The sequence below is a fragment of the Vidua chalybeata genome, chromosome 16 (assembly GCF_026979565.1).
Source record: "Vidua chalybeata isolate OUT-0048 chromosome 16, bVidCha1 merged haplotype, whole genome shotgun sequence".
Classification (NCBI taxonomy): Eukaryota; Metazoa; Chordata; class Aves; order Passeriformes; family Viduidae; genus Vidua; species Vidua chalybeata.
In genome coordinates, this window is record NC_071545.1 from 2,046,400 (window position 1) to 2,064,361 (window position 17,962).

The window sequence follows — 17,962 nt, forward strand, 5'->3', positions numbered from 1 at the left end:
CCACAGGCAGGGACAACTTCCACTGGACCAGGCTGCTCCAAGCCCCATCCAGCCTGGCCTCATGTAGCCCATAATGAGGATTTCTGCCCACACCACTACACTGAATGAACCTTAACTTGATTTACCTGAATTTACTCTGAAAGCAAAGTAAGCTAAATCCAATTAGAGTCACTTTAATTCTGAATTAAACTGTCCAAAACTGTGTTTCACGACTAATCCACTTGACAAGTTAATGTAGCTTGACTTTTGTGCTGGTCCTCAAAACAAGACAACTTCTTAAAATGGTTTAACAAGGAATCAAACTAAAGCAGCTCTACTGTGTCACCCAGTGTTTCGGTAGCAAATAAAACTGTAAATTAGTAATAAAGGCAAAACAGCCATGCAAACGTGTGTGATGCTGCAGATCTGTATTCATTCATGTTGCTGTAGTCCTGGGGTGCCAACAGAATTCCTCAGGGTTTTGACCCTTCCACTGAAATCCCCTGAGGATTGGGATTGGGAGAAACTCTGGGACCATGAGGAAAAGTGACCTTCCCCTATACCCTGTGTTGGAGAAAGGATTCTTCCCTCTTCCCTCAACAAGGGTGTGGGGATCAATGAGAGGAGGTAATTTAAGAGCTAATGACATAAACAGGATCTATAAGTAATGTTTCAGCAGGAAATCTCCAACTATTCCAATCTTCCTTGGCCCAGCAGGTTTTCTGATCAAAATCAGGGAAGTTTACTCATTAAGGTTCTTTCTGACTGAAGTTTTGGTGAGGGCTGGACCTTCCCTCTCCTCCCTCTGCCAGCCTCCTCACCCCAACAAGAAACTAAGTGTAGAGCTTGTATAACTTTTGAAATATTAAGACTAATGAACAAAAAAGGAGCTAATCCAATTTAATTCTGGGCAAGAATAGCTGAGATACAACTGGTGCTTTCTGGGTATGGCTTCCCACAGCACTGCCCAGTTTACCCCAGTCTGCATAGGAGAGTTCAATCTGCCCATGTTACACTGGCTTTTATTTGTGAAGTATTAGGTTATAAAAAGCCTAAAATTACTCAAATGCTGGGCTATTTTTGGTTGCTCTGGCTGGAATTGTGCTGCCACTCAGAGACAGCAGCTGATTGCAGTCAAGTGCCAGCAATTACCAAAGAGTAAATAAGATAAAATTTCCTATTCCCAAATTCTTGCTATTTTATTTTGCAACTATAGTTTATGTCATTACAAGTTGCAGCCCTTCAGCTCAGTTTCCCAACCAGTCTCCATCCCCAGCTCTGGCCTTTTTTCCTCCACGCTCACACAACAACAATGCAAGGAGGAGCAGCAACCACAGTGAGCAGCCAAGGAGTGACCTCTGCCCAAATCCACACCACAGGGAAATGAGGAAAAAGGAATTGCGAGACTGTTGTAAATGCAGACAAACCCAATGGGAAGAAATGATGATGTCCAACTCCACCTCAGAAGGCTGAATGATCTCCCCACCGTAACTATGCTAAAATACATTAATATACTATATAAAGGAAAATATTCAAACTACAAACCTACTTATTCTAACTATATCTCTAACTCAACTCATGACCCTGAGAGTGCAGCCACAGGTGGGTTGGATTGGCCACCAGGCTCAAACAATCCTCACCAGAATCCAATCAAGCAATCACCCCAGGTAAACAATGCTCCAAACACATTCCACATGAGAAAACAAGGAGCAGAAATAGAAATTGTTTTCTCTTTCTTCTCTCTGTGCACCTCTATGAAAAAAACAGAGAGAGAGAGAGAGAGAATTGTGCTTGGCACACAAGATAACTTCAAGGCAGCCACATAATCCAGCCTGCAGTGACAGTGGTGATGAACTTCCACAGAGAAAGGGCAGATGGATGGGATATTGGGAAGGAATTGTTGCCTGGGAGGGTGCTGAGGCCCTGGCACAAGGTGCCCAGAGCAGCCGTGGCTGCCCCTGGATCCCTGGCAGCACCCAAGGCCAGGTTGGACAGGGCTTGGAGCACACTGGGACAGTGGAAGGTGTCCCTGCCCATGGCAGGGGTGGAACTGGATGGGCTTTAAGTTCCTTTCAACCCAAACCATCCTGTGATTCCATGATAATCCCAAAGGAAGTCCCAAAGGACTATTAATTAAAAACTAATTTGAAAAAGTGGCAATTTACCTCGATATTATTCTTATCATTTTAAACCAGAGCTGTTTATGATAACAGCAAGCCAAGGCCTGGTGGGCACAAGATTGCCAGCCAAGATTAAGATCATTTTATTTCTAGTAAAATAGCTCAGAGTGGTTAAATGATGCTTTTGTAGATGTTTTTTAAAAGAGTAGTTAGCAGTACTCTTCCTACACATCCATGTTAGATTGGACAAAGAGTTTCAAAGACTGGGAAACATTAATGCCAAAGCTGTGAGAGGCTGGAATGACCAAGTTTATGAGCCAGGCAACAGCTTCACAAAGACTTCCCAGTAGAATCAACTCATCCAGCCCAAGGAGTTGCCCCAGTGGCAGGAGAGGCCAAGGAAAAAACAATTTTTTACTTTAATAGATACAGTCTCTCCTTTTGAGGTAAACAAAACTTCAACAGTTCCCTCCCAGCACCTTTTCTAACACTAACATGGAAGCAAGGCAGCATGTTCCATCCAAATACCCTCCCTGCTCCACTGGAGAGTGTGCAGCAGCAAAAGCTCCATCCAAACATCCCCTGCTGGGAAAAGGAAGAGATGTTAAACTCACACAACCTCCTCCTTCACCACAGAGGGGTAAGTGAGGGAGAAGGGGAGGAAAAGGAAGACTATCACTCTCATTGGCTGGAGGTTTAATCAAAATAATTGTTTTCAGCCCTGTCTAAATTTATCCTCCTATGTCATCTGCACCCCAGCTTGGATCCCAGATTTAAGAGGCAATCCCTGATGAATGGCAAATTACTGACTGCAGAACTCTTTTGCCAAACGATGCATCTGCTGTGGGTTTGTAAATGTGAGCTGATTTCTAAGTGCTGGAGCAGCTCGAGCTCATCTCTCTAATGAACCTTCCCCCCTCACTGCACAGCTGCTCTGGCATTCCATGTTCCTGCTCTGCCCTGGACAGAGCTCGTGGTGCAGGACATAACCATGATGATTGTGTGGTTATATCCCTGTTTTCCACACAGTCACATGGGAAATGTAGGATTTTTAGGACACATTTAACAATTCTGGCCATCTAAGGCAAAGCAGATTATCACTATTCCACGGCTTCTAAAAATTCTTGCATTAGATGAAGACATATTGGAAATGTCAAGTGTTTGTTCATTTTCATTCTGTGGGGAAGGAAAAATGATGACAATGCCATCTGTTAGATGATTTGAAACTCCACATTAAAGCATGGAATAAACCCCGAAACCATTCAAAAACTGCATTATCACTGCAAAGTGGGAGCAAGGGGTGAGAATGAGGAGAGGATCTGCAGTTCCTGCATGCAACTGGCAGAACACTCTGGAATTAGGAAGTTGACTTTTCCTGACGAAAAGGAGAGTACAAGTGATGTTTCATGGTCTGAATGGTCTTTCTATAAATGCATGTCTGTACCAGAGTCACTCTGTGGCACCACTGCCTTTCTGAGCATCATGCCCAGGTTATGGATCTGAAAAACATGATGGGGGCAAGTTGGTATTGAAATTTCTTATGTGGATGAGGCTCAGATTGCTCAAATGGAGGAATTATGGTGCTCCAAAGCAGAAAACTCTGCCAAGGGAGGTTGCAGGGATTCAGGGAGCTGTGTAATGGAGCATTATTTGCTCTCATCTCCATAGTTTTCAATTCACTTAGAGCACTCCAGATCTTGAGAGTTTAAGTTAAAAATATAATAATAAATAAAATGTCTTTGCTGACAGTTTTCTTGCTCTGGACAATTATTCTTAGTCTTGGGTATGAAGAAAAAAACCTCTTAACTGCACTAAGGGAATTCTCAGTGGCTTCACTGGAATTAATGGCTCATCTATCAAAGATGTGGATAAACCCTCTTCCATGAGGGGCAAGGATCTGATCTATAGGATTTGTTAGTAGAGAGATGCTGTGGATAACACAGGATCAAAATATTTTTGGTCCAAATTCAATAAGTTAAAAAAAACATTCAAATAACCGGTAACAAACAGCTTTTTTTTTTTTTTTTTTTACATATAATTTCTTCTTTATTTTTGACAAGTGAGAAAATTTTCTGACAAAGGCTCAGCTCAGGTAAACACTGACCTGAGAAGTGCATTACAATTGAAACCAAAGTAACACTGAGTCTTACTTGAGTTTGTTTGCTTTCCAAGCCTTAATCATTAAAAATGAGAAGTGCCTTTTCCATGATTGGTGTTTACACTCCAGTAACACTTGGAGAGGCTCAGAAGGATTCCCAGCCTCATTGTGCTGGTGTTCTGAGCACATGTAACAAAAAGTTCCTCCTCTAATGAGTTTATGCTCCTGGTTAATGAGAAGCAGCTGAAATGAGTAAAGGAAGTTTAATTACTTACACATTTCATGTGAGCACAAGACTAGGAATGGGGAACTTATGCCTCAGTCCTGCCTCTGGAATGAAGTATTTCTCTGTGGAACTGTAAAGTGAGGATAATATTTCCTTATCCTGGTCCCTGTCTAGCTGGATTAATTATCAAGACTCTGTAAAGTGCCCTGAAGAGGAAGAGTGTAAGATTATCAACAAACTTTCAAAATTAACCTCTGTTCCCTTTCCTGCTCCTCAAAGTGTTGTCTCAGTCCCCTCAGCATGATCTTATCTGCATCTTCCACTTGTTCTTCAAAGGATTCCAACCTGCCTCACACATGAAATGTGTCAGCACTTCCAGGCCCTCCAAGGGAAGGGAATTGCCTGTGCTCATTTGGAAATGCTGGGACAGAGCATGGAATTGGTCCTCAGCCATCTGAAATCTACGCTGGCCTTTGGCATGTGCTCCAAGCTGGGTTTAAATCCCATGGAAATGGCTCTGCTCGGATACTTCAGGAGATTCCCAGGGGGTTGGAACAAGAGAATTCTGAAGGTCCCTTCCAACCCAAACCATTTGGGATTGGTTCTATGATTCACCACATATTTATCAACTTGGGGAAAGCCTCGTTTTTTTCTTCCCATCTATTTATCTTTATCTTTTTTATTTATCATTTCCCCTGATACTCTATGGAAATCCCCAAAGAAATAAAGGATAATAAAGGGTCTGGAGGAGGAAACTGCTCAGCTGCTTTATCAGGAAGTTTTAGCAGAGCTAAAGTGGCTTGTTCTACAGACTGTCAGCTTCCAATTAAAATGGATTGTATCCAGTTTATCACAGGCTCTGCCTTCTTCCCTCCAGCTATAAAACACCCTTCAGACCTGTGAATTTAGGGCTTTGTGATCCTGAGAACTTCTAAGTGCTTACAGTGCTCCCTGAAGCTCGTGGGAACTCCAGGTGCTTGGCACAGAGCTGGGTAGAGCTCTGTGTTTGCAAAATAAAAATAACTGCACGATTCTTCCACTCCATAATCTCGGATAAAGCCCAGAATTCCATTCCCTGCCACTGAGAATAATGCCCCATAATGAGTATTTGTGAAATAATGTGTTTACAAGTTGTGACCAAGCTTATCCCCTTGTGTGCTGAGATTTGGAACACAAGCCCAGCCTAAGTCAGTGCTGAACAAGAAGGCATGAGGGAAACCAGGAGTGTAGTTTAAATCCTGCAGTTCCTTTAACAGACAAGCCTGTACATCCCCTTGGAAGAACAGAGGGGCAGGTTCAGCCTCCTTTCATCTACAAATAGCATCAGTGATCACAGCCCTGAGGTAAGGCCAGGAGTTGGGAATTCTATTTTGATTCCAAGAGAGAGAATTACAGCAGCAAAGGTTTGTTTCTCTGTGTAATTAAACGTGACTGGCACTTGTTCAGAGCCACTGCAAACCCAGGGCAGCTCTTCGTGCTGCCAGCACAGGGCCTGGCACACTGCAGGACCTGAGGAGACAAAAAGCTCAGATATGGTTTTGTGTCCTCCTGCCCTCTCTGGGATAAGAAATAGAATCTGGCTCATGGACATTTTACATTATTGTCTTCAAGTTTAATGTGAACATCCTGCTAATGTGAATGGAGGAGTATTCAGGACCTCTACTGGCAGCAAGATCATGCATGGAATCCTGGAAACTCTGCTCCTTTTTCCTTGTATTAACCTTTCTCTTAAGTAACAGCAACCAATGTTCCCATCTGTCAGACTCAGGCAGGAGTGTATTGAGGAATAAGCCTAAACTCCTTTTAATCACTTCCAAGATATGCCGAGGACTATAAAGGATTAAATATCTCACATTATCCTGGGGCCTTTCCAAACTGCAGTCAGAGAAACTGCACTGCAAGATCTTGTTGCTTTGTGAAGCCCTGGTTCTTCAATTCCTTCCACAGCTGGAAAAAGCACAAATGTGGGAGCCCCTGGGAACCATCAGAGTGGCTCTCCAGGTTTACATGGAAGGTTCTCCACGGCTTTTTGGTGACCCTGTTGCATTCAGCACAGGTGAATTTCCTGGTTCTGAGCAACTTGGCTGGAAAACCTCTTAAAGTAGCCAAAGGTTCTGAAAGCAGCTTTACTGTGTGGCTCTTGGACCTGCTCTGGTGGTGTGAGCAGACCTGGGGAGAGGAGCCATGAAGATGGGAAATGCAATCTGCCCTAAGAGTGCCTGGCAACTTCCATAACATTCCTGACTCTGGGAACACAGAATTCACAGAATGACCAGGCTGGAAGAGAGCTTAAAGATCATTGAGCCCAACCCATGCCCTAACACCTCAATTAAACCATCAAAACATCAATTAAACCCACACCCTAAGACCTCAATTAAACCATCAAAACACATCCAGTCTTTTTTTAAACACATCCATGGAGAACAAACTCCTCCTGTGTGGAGGGAGGTGTTTATAACACAGACAGGTAAGGCCTGGACCCTCTGCTTGCCTATTAAGGCAAATCCTCAGGTCAGATCTGTGCCATCCTGAGCCTCAGCTCCTGGGATTTGTGCCCACAGCCAGGGACAGCAGGAAGCAGCTACTCCACCAAAGTGCTGTGCCAGCAAATCCCCCCGTTTGCTTTCCCTGGCACCATGTGGGAAGATGAAGAGGAGGCCAGAAACACAGGCTCTGTGCCAGCTGCCAGCCACCCATGCTAGAAAAACATTTCCTTGGGATCTTCCATCTATTCCAAATGCTGTGTGCTGGGCTGGTGGCACAAACAGGAATCTTGGCCTCCTGTCTCTGTGTGCTAAGTTTAACTCCATCTCTAATTGCCTTAGTTTATTTTTAAGCCTTTCTTGAGTCGAGGCAGCGGATTCATTAAGCACAAGAGATTTTAATCTTGTTTCAGGAACTCATTAAATGCCTGGCAGGAAAAAAAAAAAAAGGAGGAATTCAGGGGCCATCTGGTGGCACTGCTTGCCATAACCTTGGCATCTGCCCAACAGGGAGAGCACCTGGAGCCAGGCAAAACCCAAACTCAGCTCTGGTGTCCAAAAAAAATTACTGTAGGAAATATTTGGTGATTTTTACAATTAATGGGGGTTTTAAAAGCTATATGAAAAGAATAGTGAGGGCTAAATGCTGTTGTAATTACATTCACTCAGAGGCAGTTGCTTTGGCCCAGTGTCAATGAAAACATTTGCTCACAGGTGATTTGTATTACCAGGATCACCTTTGGAGTAATACAGATATAGAAAACTTCAACTACTGTGTAACAAAATCGTTATAATCATAAAAAGATTTTATAGGTTTCCTCAGCTTCTCCAAATAGATGTACTGCACCACATTTTGGGGGATAAATTGGCATTTCTGTAAGGAAGTGGCACAAAACCTATTCCTTCACGAGTGGTTGATCAGGCCTTTGTCCATTCTTTAAGTGGAGACATTAATTTGACTTTCTTACAGTCCTTTTCCTTTATCCATTTTCCACCCAGCAATACAAGTGGTATATTTTTAAATAGTGCTGAGGCCATCATCTCAGTGCAGTCATGTGAGCAGCTCCAGAGGAGCTGGGGAGGTGCCCAAGTGCCCTGGCCCAGCAGGTGAAGTGCTGGGTTGGGATCCCGGGATCCACAACGTCCTTGAACAACCCAGAGATGGAAGGAAAGGGCAATTTCCAATGCTGATGTCACCATTGCCTCAAAAAGATCAAAACACCCATGGAACAGCAATGGTAATCACAGGCACCTATTTAAGGAAGACAGGTAAAGAATCAAAAGCATTTCACTGACAATTTGCAGATCAAGGCACCTCCTACTTAAAAATAACTTCTGAGGCCAGTAGCTGAACTAAAAATACTTGTACAAGTTTTGGAAATCAATCCCTACTTTCAGGCAGATCGTGCTGATGCAGGGTAACTGCCCCAGTAGCAGAATGTACAGCACTTCAGCACCACTCTGGATGGTAAATATGGATTTTGTCAGGGATTTTCCCCTGAAGAAATATAGGATCAAAGAGAGAACAAGGCCACCAAAGGGTGAGGAAGGATTTGACCATAATATATTGGTAATTTTATCTTCCAGTTTGTAAAAGGTGTTTAAACTGAGAAACAGAATAAACCATTTTCTATTCCTTCTGGGAACACAACAAAAATAAGCTTAAATTGGAGAGGGAATAATTTAAATTAGACTTAATGAAAAGCTTTACAACTCTAAGGATAATTAAACAGCAGCATGTACTACCTGGGAGTCAAGGAATCCTCACCATTGAGGATTTCAAGACCAAGTTCTATAAAGAAGTAATTTTGTGGCAATGCAGGTCGAACATCTTGTGGTTGAGAGTTCTCCCTGACACCAGTGAGCTGAGTCAATGGTGTGTTAACATAAAGAGCCTGCTGATTTTGACAAAAAAGTGATGGAGCCTGTGTTTACAAGATGGAAAGGAAAGTACCCACATCATCTATTTGTTAAGGTAGAATGACTCTGTTGTGCCTGGATGTTTTTGATTTGTAAGGCAGCTGTAAGGCTAAGCTGCAATAAGATGAGGATCATGGTAATATAATTACTAACACAAGGTTAGTCCAAATGATTGTGAATGCCAAGAAAAATGAGATGCCTCAGTATGAGTCAACACATTCATTTCCCAAGCACTCTGGCTGTGTAAGGGAGATAAAACTGTGTTTATTAGGGGCTGGTTACAAGGTGGCTCCTAATAGCTCTCCAACAACATTATCCTGTTCTGCCATATCATGATAAAGCAATAAATGCAGAATCAAGCTGAAGCCTTGCTGAAAACACCTACTTTGTCCCAATAATCAAGGAGATGAGTACAAGCTAAATTCTAGATGTTCTGTGTTAAATGAATTCCAGGGCTGGATGGGCCATGCAGGGGTTTGGTTCAAGGCCAGGTCTGACACAAGCTCAGGTGTTTTACTTCACATGGGGCTGCTGGAAAAGGAGCTCTGTGAAGCTGCTTTTCAGCAGAGACATTTCCCTTGGTCCTGGACAAGCTGCAGAGCAGCTCTACCTCTGCCTGGCCTCACCCCCCTCACCTGCACTGCCCCTGCTCTGAGTTTGTGGCTCCAGCTCAGCCCTGTTCCATCACTCCAGACCCCCTGGGCTGCCCCTGCCTTCTTGCCTTTCTGCCCTTCATCTTGGACCTTCCTCATTCCCACACATTTGCCAACTGGCCACCCTCACTGGAGCTGCTCCTTTGGGACCATGGCACTGCCCTCCCTGCTGGCAAGGACTGCCCTGCCTGCCTTGCTCTCAGCTGCAGATCCTGCTTTGTCTTCCCCAAAGGTTTCCCACTGCCAGAGGGAAGGCAGGGTTAGATGGGATATTGGGGAGAATTTGTTCCCTCAGGGGGTGGGCAGGCCCTGGCACAGGATGCCCCTGGATCCCTGGAAGTGTCCAAGGCCAGGTTGGGATAGTGGAAGGTGTCCCTGGCCATGGCAGGGGGGGGACAGGATGGGATTTAAGGTCCCTTCCCACCCAGACCAGTCTGGGATCCTGTGATATCCTTAGAATAACCTGCTTGTGCTGCTCCTGACATAAAACTCAGCTCTGAGTCTGGCAAAAGTTACCACCATTGTCTGGATCCCACCTAATGGGAATGTGACAGAAAACAACACCAGCACCAAGTTACTTATCACAATAAGCAGGATGAATGAAGTGACACATCAAACCCATTTCATTTTACATCCTCCATTTAACTGCTTTACATCCTGTGAGCATTCCTTCTGTCTCCCTCATCAATAACACTGCTCAAATAATGAAATAAACCCTGTGCTGTTCCTCTAAACTACTAATTCATCCTGACCCTACAGCAAGAATCTCACCACCACTCCGCTGGCTTTCACAGAACTCCAGCTGCTTGCATCAGTTCTGAACCAGATTCAAAGGTTAAAGTGTGGTTAGGGGGCCCAATTTCAGAAGAGATCAACTCATGCCAGTCTTAAATTTCACTAAAAGTTTGGGTGGTGCAGAGAAGGAAAAAACAAACAAATGAAACCAAAACATAGCATTAAAAACTCCAGGTTCTTCCCTGCATTATTTTGAAAACCAAGAGGTGAGCCAGATTGCCCAAGTATTCAGACACCTCCAGACATGGACCTGACAGGCAGAATTCTTAGAAAGAACCCACTGATTTCCCAGGGAATTGGAACCTGCATGTCTTGAAAATCTACTGCATCTCAGCCCCTTTTGCAGCAGCTGAAGTGCCCCTGGAAGTGAATTCTCAGTCTCTCAAGTTACCTCTCCCCAAACCTGACTCTCAGAGTGAAGCTGAGGACAGAATTTGACTGAACTGGGTTAAGAAAAAGGAGACAGCACATTAAATCTGCTTTTACATTTTAGACAAGAACTCTAATGTAACCCCTAATGCAGCTTTTTAAATTTCCTTTGCCAGTCTTTCCCAGCACCTCAGCTACAGTAATTGCAGAGTTTCTAAACTTTCCCTCTGATTATTATTCAATTCAATTATTTATGTACATTATAAATGGTCAGAAGAATTCTGGAAACTGTGACAAGTGTTCCAGATCTGAACATCTATCACTGCCAAAACAAAGGACTTACAAAACAAATTTGCAAGTGTGCTACTCTGTCAAACACTGGGGCTTGTTCTTTGAATATATGTTTATATATAGATATTAGATATTTTCACTGAGACATAGATGCCAAATTACAGGGGCTTTTAGTTTTAAATGTCAAAACAGTCAAAATTTTTTGTGTTCATAAAAAAAGAAAGAAAATAAAACCCTGTTCAAATTCAAAGGGAAAAAGTGCTGCTATCAAAGCAGATTTCAAGTAATCTTATAAAGGACTGTTGCATTTGATAGATGATGTTGATACATTTTTTAGTCTTAATTTTAATAATGAATTTTTCTGAATAAGAACTAAGAGCAGAGTTGCCCAGACAACATGGTTACTATGGGTTGTGCTGATTTGCTTTTACCATTGGTGCCTTGGGAGGTCGGGCAGGTCCCCTGGAGCAGGCTGGCACTCAGCTGGGGGTCATGGAATGGGTTGGGTGGGAAGGACCATAAAGATCATCCCATCCCACCCCCTGCCATGGGCAGGGACACCTTCCACTATCCCAGGCTCCTCCAACCTGGCCTTGGACACTGCCAGGGATCCAGGGGCAGCCACAGCTGCTCTGGGCACCCTGTGCCAGGGCTTCTCCACCCTCACAGGGAAGGATTTCTCCCCAAAATCCCACCTTAGCCCTGCCCTCTGTCCTCTCTTGTCTGTAACAAGTCCCTCTCCCTCTTTCTGGGCACTGGAGCAGTTTGCACAGGCAGCAGGAGCCTGGGATGGTGACAAATGCCCCTGTCCCTGCTGCCACAACTGGAACATCATTCCACCCCTTAGGGGAATATTTACAGCTCCAGTTCTAGCACAGATCCACCCCGAGCTCTGCTCCAGACAAAGCACATCACCAAGCCCATCCTCATGTTATTGGCATCAGCACAGCACATATGGGAAATGACCAAACACAGTAATTCTGCATTGCCTGGTGCATTGTCAGGAAGGAGAGAGCAAGGCCCACGTGGATTTCTGAGGAGCAAGTGTCTGCATCTTAATAAGGGCTAACTGGAAGTGGGTGGTACCTGCCAACAGCCAGGGAGGAGCAAATCCAAACGATCCTCAACCTCTACACTCCAAAGCAGAGCTCTGGGTGCTCTGCTGTCCTTGTCAAAGCAGGCTGGCAGAGGGAAACTCAGCTGGGAGCTTTCAGTCCTTTACTCCTCCTCACTAATCCAGTGCTAAATAAAATGAGCTTTCAAATCTCCACAACCACAGCAATCAATTTACAAAACAAACCTGAATGGTCCAGCCCCAAATCTAGGGCTGTGAAGTCTTTCAACTTTTGTACTGACAAAAGAGCTTTGTTATTGGCATTAGCCCAGAGAAATCATTATGGTGGATTCATGGTGTTTCTGCAGTTTCTCACCTCCTCTGACCTTCTCACCTGGCCTTGTGTTCAGCAGAATCAGTGCATGGATGAAGCAGGACTGCTTGACATAGAATCATGGAATGGGCTGGAAGTGATCCTAAAGCTCATCTCATTCCAGCCCCTCTGCTGAGGGCAGGGACAGAGAGAAATCTTCTGAGGAGTAACAACAGCCCTGTCCTCCAAGCCATAGTTAGGCTTTGGCTAAAATCAGGATCATTTCATACCCCCTTAATCAGGAGTAAAACCTAAAATTAAACCCACAATCCTCAGAACCAGTCCACAAAAGTGAACTATAAAGCTGCTGGGGGCAGACAACAGGACTCAGCAGAAACAGTAAAAATATTTCACTTTTTTAGGAAAAATTACGAAAGATCATGTAGGAGACTCTGGCTGCTGTGAAGTAGGTGACAGTGAGGCCACTGATTCCAGCAAGCCCTGACAGGCCAGAACTGGAGGGCAGCTGCTTGGGGAGCTCTCCCTGCACAGGAAAGTGGGGAATTTTTCTTCCTTAGTGTGAGAGAAGAGTTGTAGGGCTGCTCCTCTCCTCAGCTGTGCTCTATAACAAACAGATTTGAAGCAATGCAATAAAAATTACATTTTGCTCCCAGCTGCCCTTGGCAGGGAGCCCTTGTGTCTTAGGCTGGGGGTGTGTATTCTGTTCCCATCTGTCAGAGCTGGGGCAGTTCTCTTCTGTTCATTGGGCTGTTTTTTCTTTATCTCTTCCACAGCCAATCTTCCCTCCAGGAGATTTCTTCTGTTCATGGCCAGTGAGTGTCCCTGCATGGCTGAGAAAATTCCATCATCCCATGGGGAGATGCTCTGCCCAGGGGAGGAGCCAAACATTCCTACCTGGATACAATCTGACCTTGGGAACACCACAGCAGCCTTTGCCCACTGCATTCCCAGAGGAGCAGCTTTCTGCCCCACTGCATTCCCAGAGGAGCAGCTTTCTGCCCCACTGCATTCCCAGAGGAAGCCCAGGCCCATCTCCAGCAGCCCTGCAGCTTCAGAGGAAAACTCCAGCCCTGTCCAGGATCCTGCTCCAGCAGAAGCACAGCTGGCACTGCAGGAGGGCTGAGCCCCCATGGAATGGCACTGCTGCCACCACCCTGACCCACAGGGTGTCACCTCCTATTCTGACTCTGGCAGTGGGGTTTTTTTTGTGTTTTTGTGTTTGTATTCCTTTTCAGTTTTCCTAATAAAGAACTGTTATTCCTGCTCCCATATCTTTGCCTGAGAGCCCCTTAATTTCAAATTTATAACAATTCAGAGGGAGGGGGGTTACATTTTCCAGTTCAGGTGAGGCTCCTGCCTTCCTCAGCAGACACCTGTCTGTTCAAACCAGGCCACCCTGCCAGGCCCAGCCCACCCTGAGCCACTGACCCTGTGGAACAGGAGCGGGGTGTTCTCTGCCATGGGCTGCTTCCCACACACCGAGCGCTGAGGCTGCCACTGCTCCAGCTGCTCCTGCAATCTGCATCTCCTCTGCCTCTCCTTCATCTCCTCTTCCTTTTGGGATAGCTCTCTTTCACTTCCTTCTCTCCTGGAAAATACACAGATTAAGCTTTTCACTTGGGGAAAAAAGCCACTTGTTCATCTTGTTGCACTTCTTTCTTTTTTTTTTTTTTTTTTCTCGTATTTACACCACACACTTGAGGGGGAATCATGACATGAAAGGCTAAAATAGATTTAGAAAGCAATTCTGGTGTTTGTGGGGGGACACAAGAACTTGTCAGTGGATGAAATCATCTCTCTAAGAAGAAAAACACCTCAAAGAAAAGGAGCAGAGATCAAACTTCTGATAAGTTGTAATGATCTATCTGGAGATGCAAACTCCTTTAAGCAGAGATGTGTTTGTGGTGTGTCACTCCCCATCTCCACACCAAGATTCCCAGTTTATACCCATTTCTTTTCCTATCTGCTCTAGGATGGAACAGAGATAAAGTTCCCCTGACCCCAAGACCTCCTATCTTTCTACACCTGGATGCCCACAGAAGGTTTCATTTGCCCTTTCTGTGGCAAAGTTCAATTTCTTCTGAATTCTTCCAGCCCTAGGTGCCCCAGCAATAATTAGAATAGCAAGACAGAAAACTGAAATCAGTGAAAATCACTGAGTTACCACTCAGAGACAATAAATAACCCACATTCTTGCCTGGCCATGGACTGCCATTTCAGGCTAACAGGTAATCAAAATGGAGTTTAATATTCCTGATGGAAGCAATGACCATAATGTCAGGAATTCCAGAGGGAAAAAACCCTGCAATCAACCACCTGCCATTTAAAGCAGGTACACAGGAGCTGAGGTGTCTAAGTGGTAGGGCAGCAAGTGTTTAACTCTGACACAGTAATAGTCTCCAGAGCAGGCAGATCTTGACTCTTTCCAGGGCTCATATGTCAAAGTCAGAATGTTAAATTTCACTCTGAAAATAGCAGGATATAACCTTTGAAAATGCAGCATAATGGGGCTTTCCCAAACAGTTGGGCAGGTGCACAAGGCAATCACCTGATTTCACTTTGAAATTAGACCTTCTGCAGAATACACATTTAACTAAGCCCAGGGAGGCAGATGCCCAAATAACTCTGCAATTTCCTCAACTGATATCACTCTTATTTCTATTTTTTTTTAAAAGCTTTCCAAGATGTTCCTGTGGCATTCCTCACGGGTGTACTTTGTAATTCCAAGATCTTACACTTTTCTTGTTGGCAAAGAATCAGAATTCCTTTGTTTGGAAGAAAAAAATTACAAGGGGATACTGATACATCTTCCAGTTTGTAAAAGGTGTTTAAACTGAGAAACAGAATAAACCATTTTCCATTCCTTCTGGGAACACAACAGAAATAAGCTTAAATTGGAGAGGGAATAATTTAAATTAGACTTAATGAAAAGCTTTACAACTCTAAGGATAATTAAACAGCAACATGTACTACCTGGGAGTCAAGGAATCCTCACCATTGAGGATTTCAAGACCAAGTTCTATAAAGATCTGCCAGGAGATATTAGATTTTACCTCACTCTTTATTGGCACAGGGAGACTGACCCTTCCAGACCTGTTTTCTAGGAAGCTGTGCTTAGGAAATCTCAGTGCTGTTGTTCCTAAAGGAGATCAATACTGTGTTATCCTCCTCTTCTGTAGAATAAAAGCTAAAGAAAAAGGCTCCATTTCCAGTGTCAGAAGTGCCATAGCTCATCTAATGCCAGGCCCCACTGAGGCTGCCTCTAAACCTTCCAGCAGTAGCTGCCAGGACTGTTGTTCTTGCCAGGTAACAAATCCAGACACCCTCTTGCTCCAACTCACAGCCCAGGTAAGCAAATTTCTTTAATCCTGGACAATTAGAGAAGCCACATCCAAACCCTCTGATTACTTTTCCTGAGGGATACCTTGGCAATTCTGCTGTAATTAGAGGACACTCTGGAGCATTTCCTGCATTTTGAATCTTCTCAGCTTCCATTTTGTTCTCTTTCTCTGTGTCAGCTCCATTGCCCCCACAGCTTGAATAGGGGGGCCTTTCCTTGCCTGGTTCCAATCTCATCAGTTTCCTGGGAACCACCCCATTTGTCTCTTGCCTCACTTTACAAGATTGGTTTTGACTTTTATTAGAGGAACCTCTGTCTTCCAGCCTTCCTGGATGCAGTTTCTCAGCTGGAACAGACGTTTTATGAAGAAGCTCCAAGGCCTCCTTACGGGCTGCTCGGAGTTGTTGCAGTAACAGGCTCTTCCCTGAGCAATTCCTCCTGCCAAGGAAATAAAAACCTGATTTCATCAAGATAAAGCATTATAGGAATAAACTCAATCTCTGAGGAACTTCTCATACGATGAGAGCTCAAAACAAGGTCTGGGCATCTACAGGAACAATAACTGTGGGTGACAGCAGTACCAGCACTCAGGTGATACAAGCAGAGCCAGAACACAAAATTGATCTTCTGGCAATTTATTGGCCTCTTCTGCATTCAGGCACAACACAAACACCTACCAGAACAGCCCTGAACAAACGTAAGGTTGGCATGTAAATCAGAGCCTATAGATTTTTGGATACAGGGGTTGGGGTTCAAATATATGCAGATGAAAAGTTTTTCTAATAATTATTACAATTTTTGAATGTTTGGTTTATTTTCCTCAATGAGACTGCTAAACTGTCAGCAAGCACATTACTGTGGTAGTGGAATGTCCTGTCATGACATAATCTACATGCACAGAATAATAATTCCTGTTTAATAATTTGTTCCAGATAAAAATGAAACTGGATAGACCCCTCGTGAATGAGATCAGAATCCTGCCCTGCTGAGACCAAGAGGATTTCTTATTTACAACCAGAACTGAGCAGCATTTGCCAGGCATTACATTTGTGCATGTTCTTTAGCAACATTAAGGTGAGTCAAAATCCAAGCTCTGCTCTCCATCACTGCAGATTTACACTGATGGAACTGCTGAATTTGTGTCTATGACACAGAGAGTTCCCCAAGCATCCCCCTGTCCCTGCTTTTTATTGGTTTTGGGTTAGACGTTCTAAATTACATTGTTTGGGCTTCTTGTTTGGCTCATTGTTTGGGTTCCTTGTCTTCTTCCAAACCATTGAAAGAAGTGTAGGTGGCTGGCACAAGAAAACACATTTCTGCTTGTCCCCTGCCCTGCTGTGCTTTGAACTTCCAGGCTGCAGAATTCCAAATGGAACCCAGAGCATGAGTGCAGGAGGATGGTTAAATTTGACACCTCTGCTTCACATTAAACAAATGTGTAATAACCTATGGATATGAACCCAGGAGTTTAGCAAGAAAAGGCTGACATCTGTGTATGTTAAGGAGTTTACACTTTAGGATTCCACTCATCTCTCTTTTTCCCCTTTCCCCTCCAATTAAGCAGAACTGGGAGGGTCCCTGCCCATACAATGTAGTCAATAGTCTCTTCAAATCTCTATCCATTCTAGCCTATTTTATTATTTCTAAAAATAAAGGTTTGTCTGAGTCAACTCCCTACAACATTTCCAAAGTTTGGTTCTGAGTCTTGTCAAACACAGTTCTAGTGTCACTCACACAGGGCTGGAGAAAAACTCACATTTTCCAGCCCCCAGAGCACCTCTGGCTCTGTTTTGAGCTATCCCAAGCAGCTGGACAGGTGCAAATATTGCCTCAAGGATCAACAACTCTCTAGCTTTGGTAGCTTTACCATGCAACAGGAAAAGAGTGACCTCCTGGGGCCACACTGGAGCACTTTCATTACTGAGCTTTTATTTTTGTTTGCTGTGAAGACCAGGAATGGCAGTATTTAAGTACACAAACTTTCACTCTGATCATTGTTAGGGCAATTATTCTAGTTTCAGAAAAAATGAACATCCTATCACTTGGAACACAGTCCTGGTAAGGAATCTTACATTCTCCTTTTTGCTTCATCCTTAATTGTCACAGTCTCTTCTTCTTCAGAGGAGGAGCTGTCACTTGCACTGTGAAACAATCAAACCATATTAATTAACCCTGTTCTATCCGAGTGTTGGCTCTTAGTACAATGCAAATTTAGAAAATGAGGAAAAAAGGGAGAGATACTTCCAGGGAAGATCTCCAGGTGTTAGGGAGAGTTCTTCACACTATTACCCTAGCAAAAA

The 17,962-nt window shown here is 44.0% G+C and overlaps 1 protein-coding gene across 6 annotated transcripts in view; it reads right to left on the reverse strand.

Annotated features, from left to right (window-relative positions):
• DNAAF8 (dynein axonemal assembly factor 8) overlaps positions 1–17,962 on the reverse strand; it is a 104,004-nt gene that overhangs the window by 75,392 nt on the left and 10,650 nt on the right. For 5 of the 6 annotated variants that reach the window (XM_053957914.1, XM_053957911.1, XM_053957913.1 and 2 more), the window contains exons 8-10: positions 17,735–17,803; positions 15,747–16,100; positions 13,751–13,910 (exon numbers count right to left, since the gene is read on the reverse strand). In XM_053957914.1, the coding sequence (XP_053813889.1) occupies positions 13,751–13,910; positions 15,747–16,100; positions 17,735–17,803 (583 nt within the window). The remainder of the gene's footprint in view (positions 1–13,750; positions 13,911–15,746; positions 16,101–17,734; positions 17,804–17,962) is intronic. The other variant, XM_053957915.1, reaches the window with a different exon arrangement.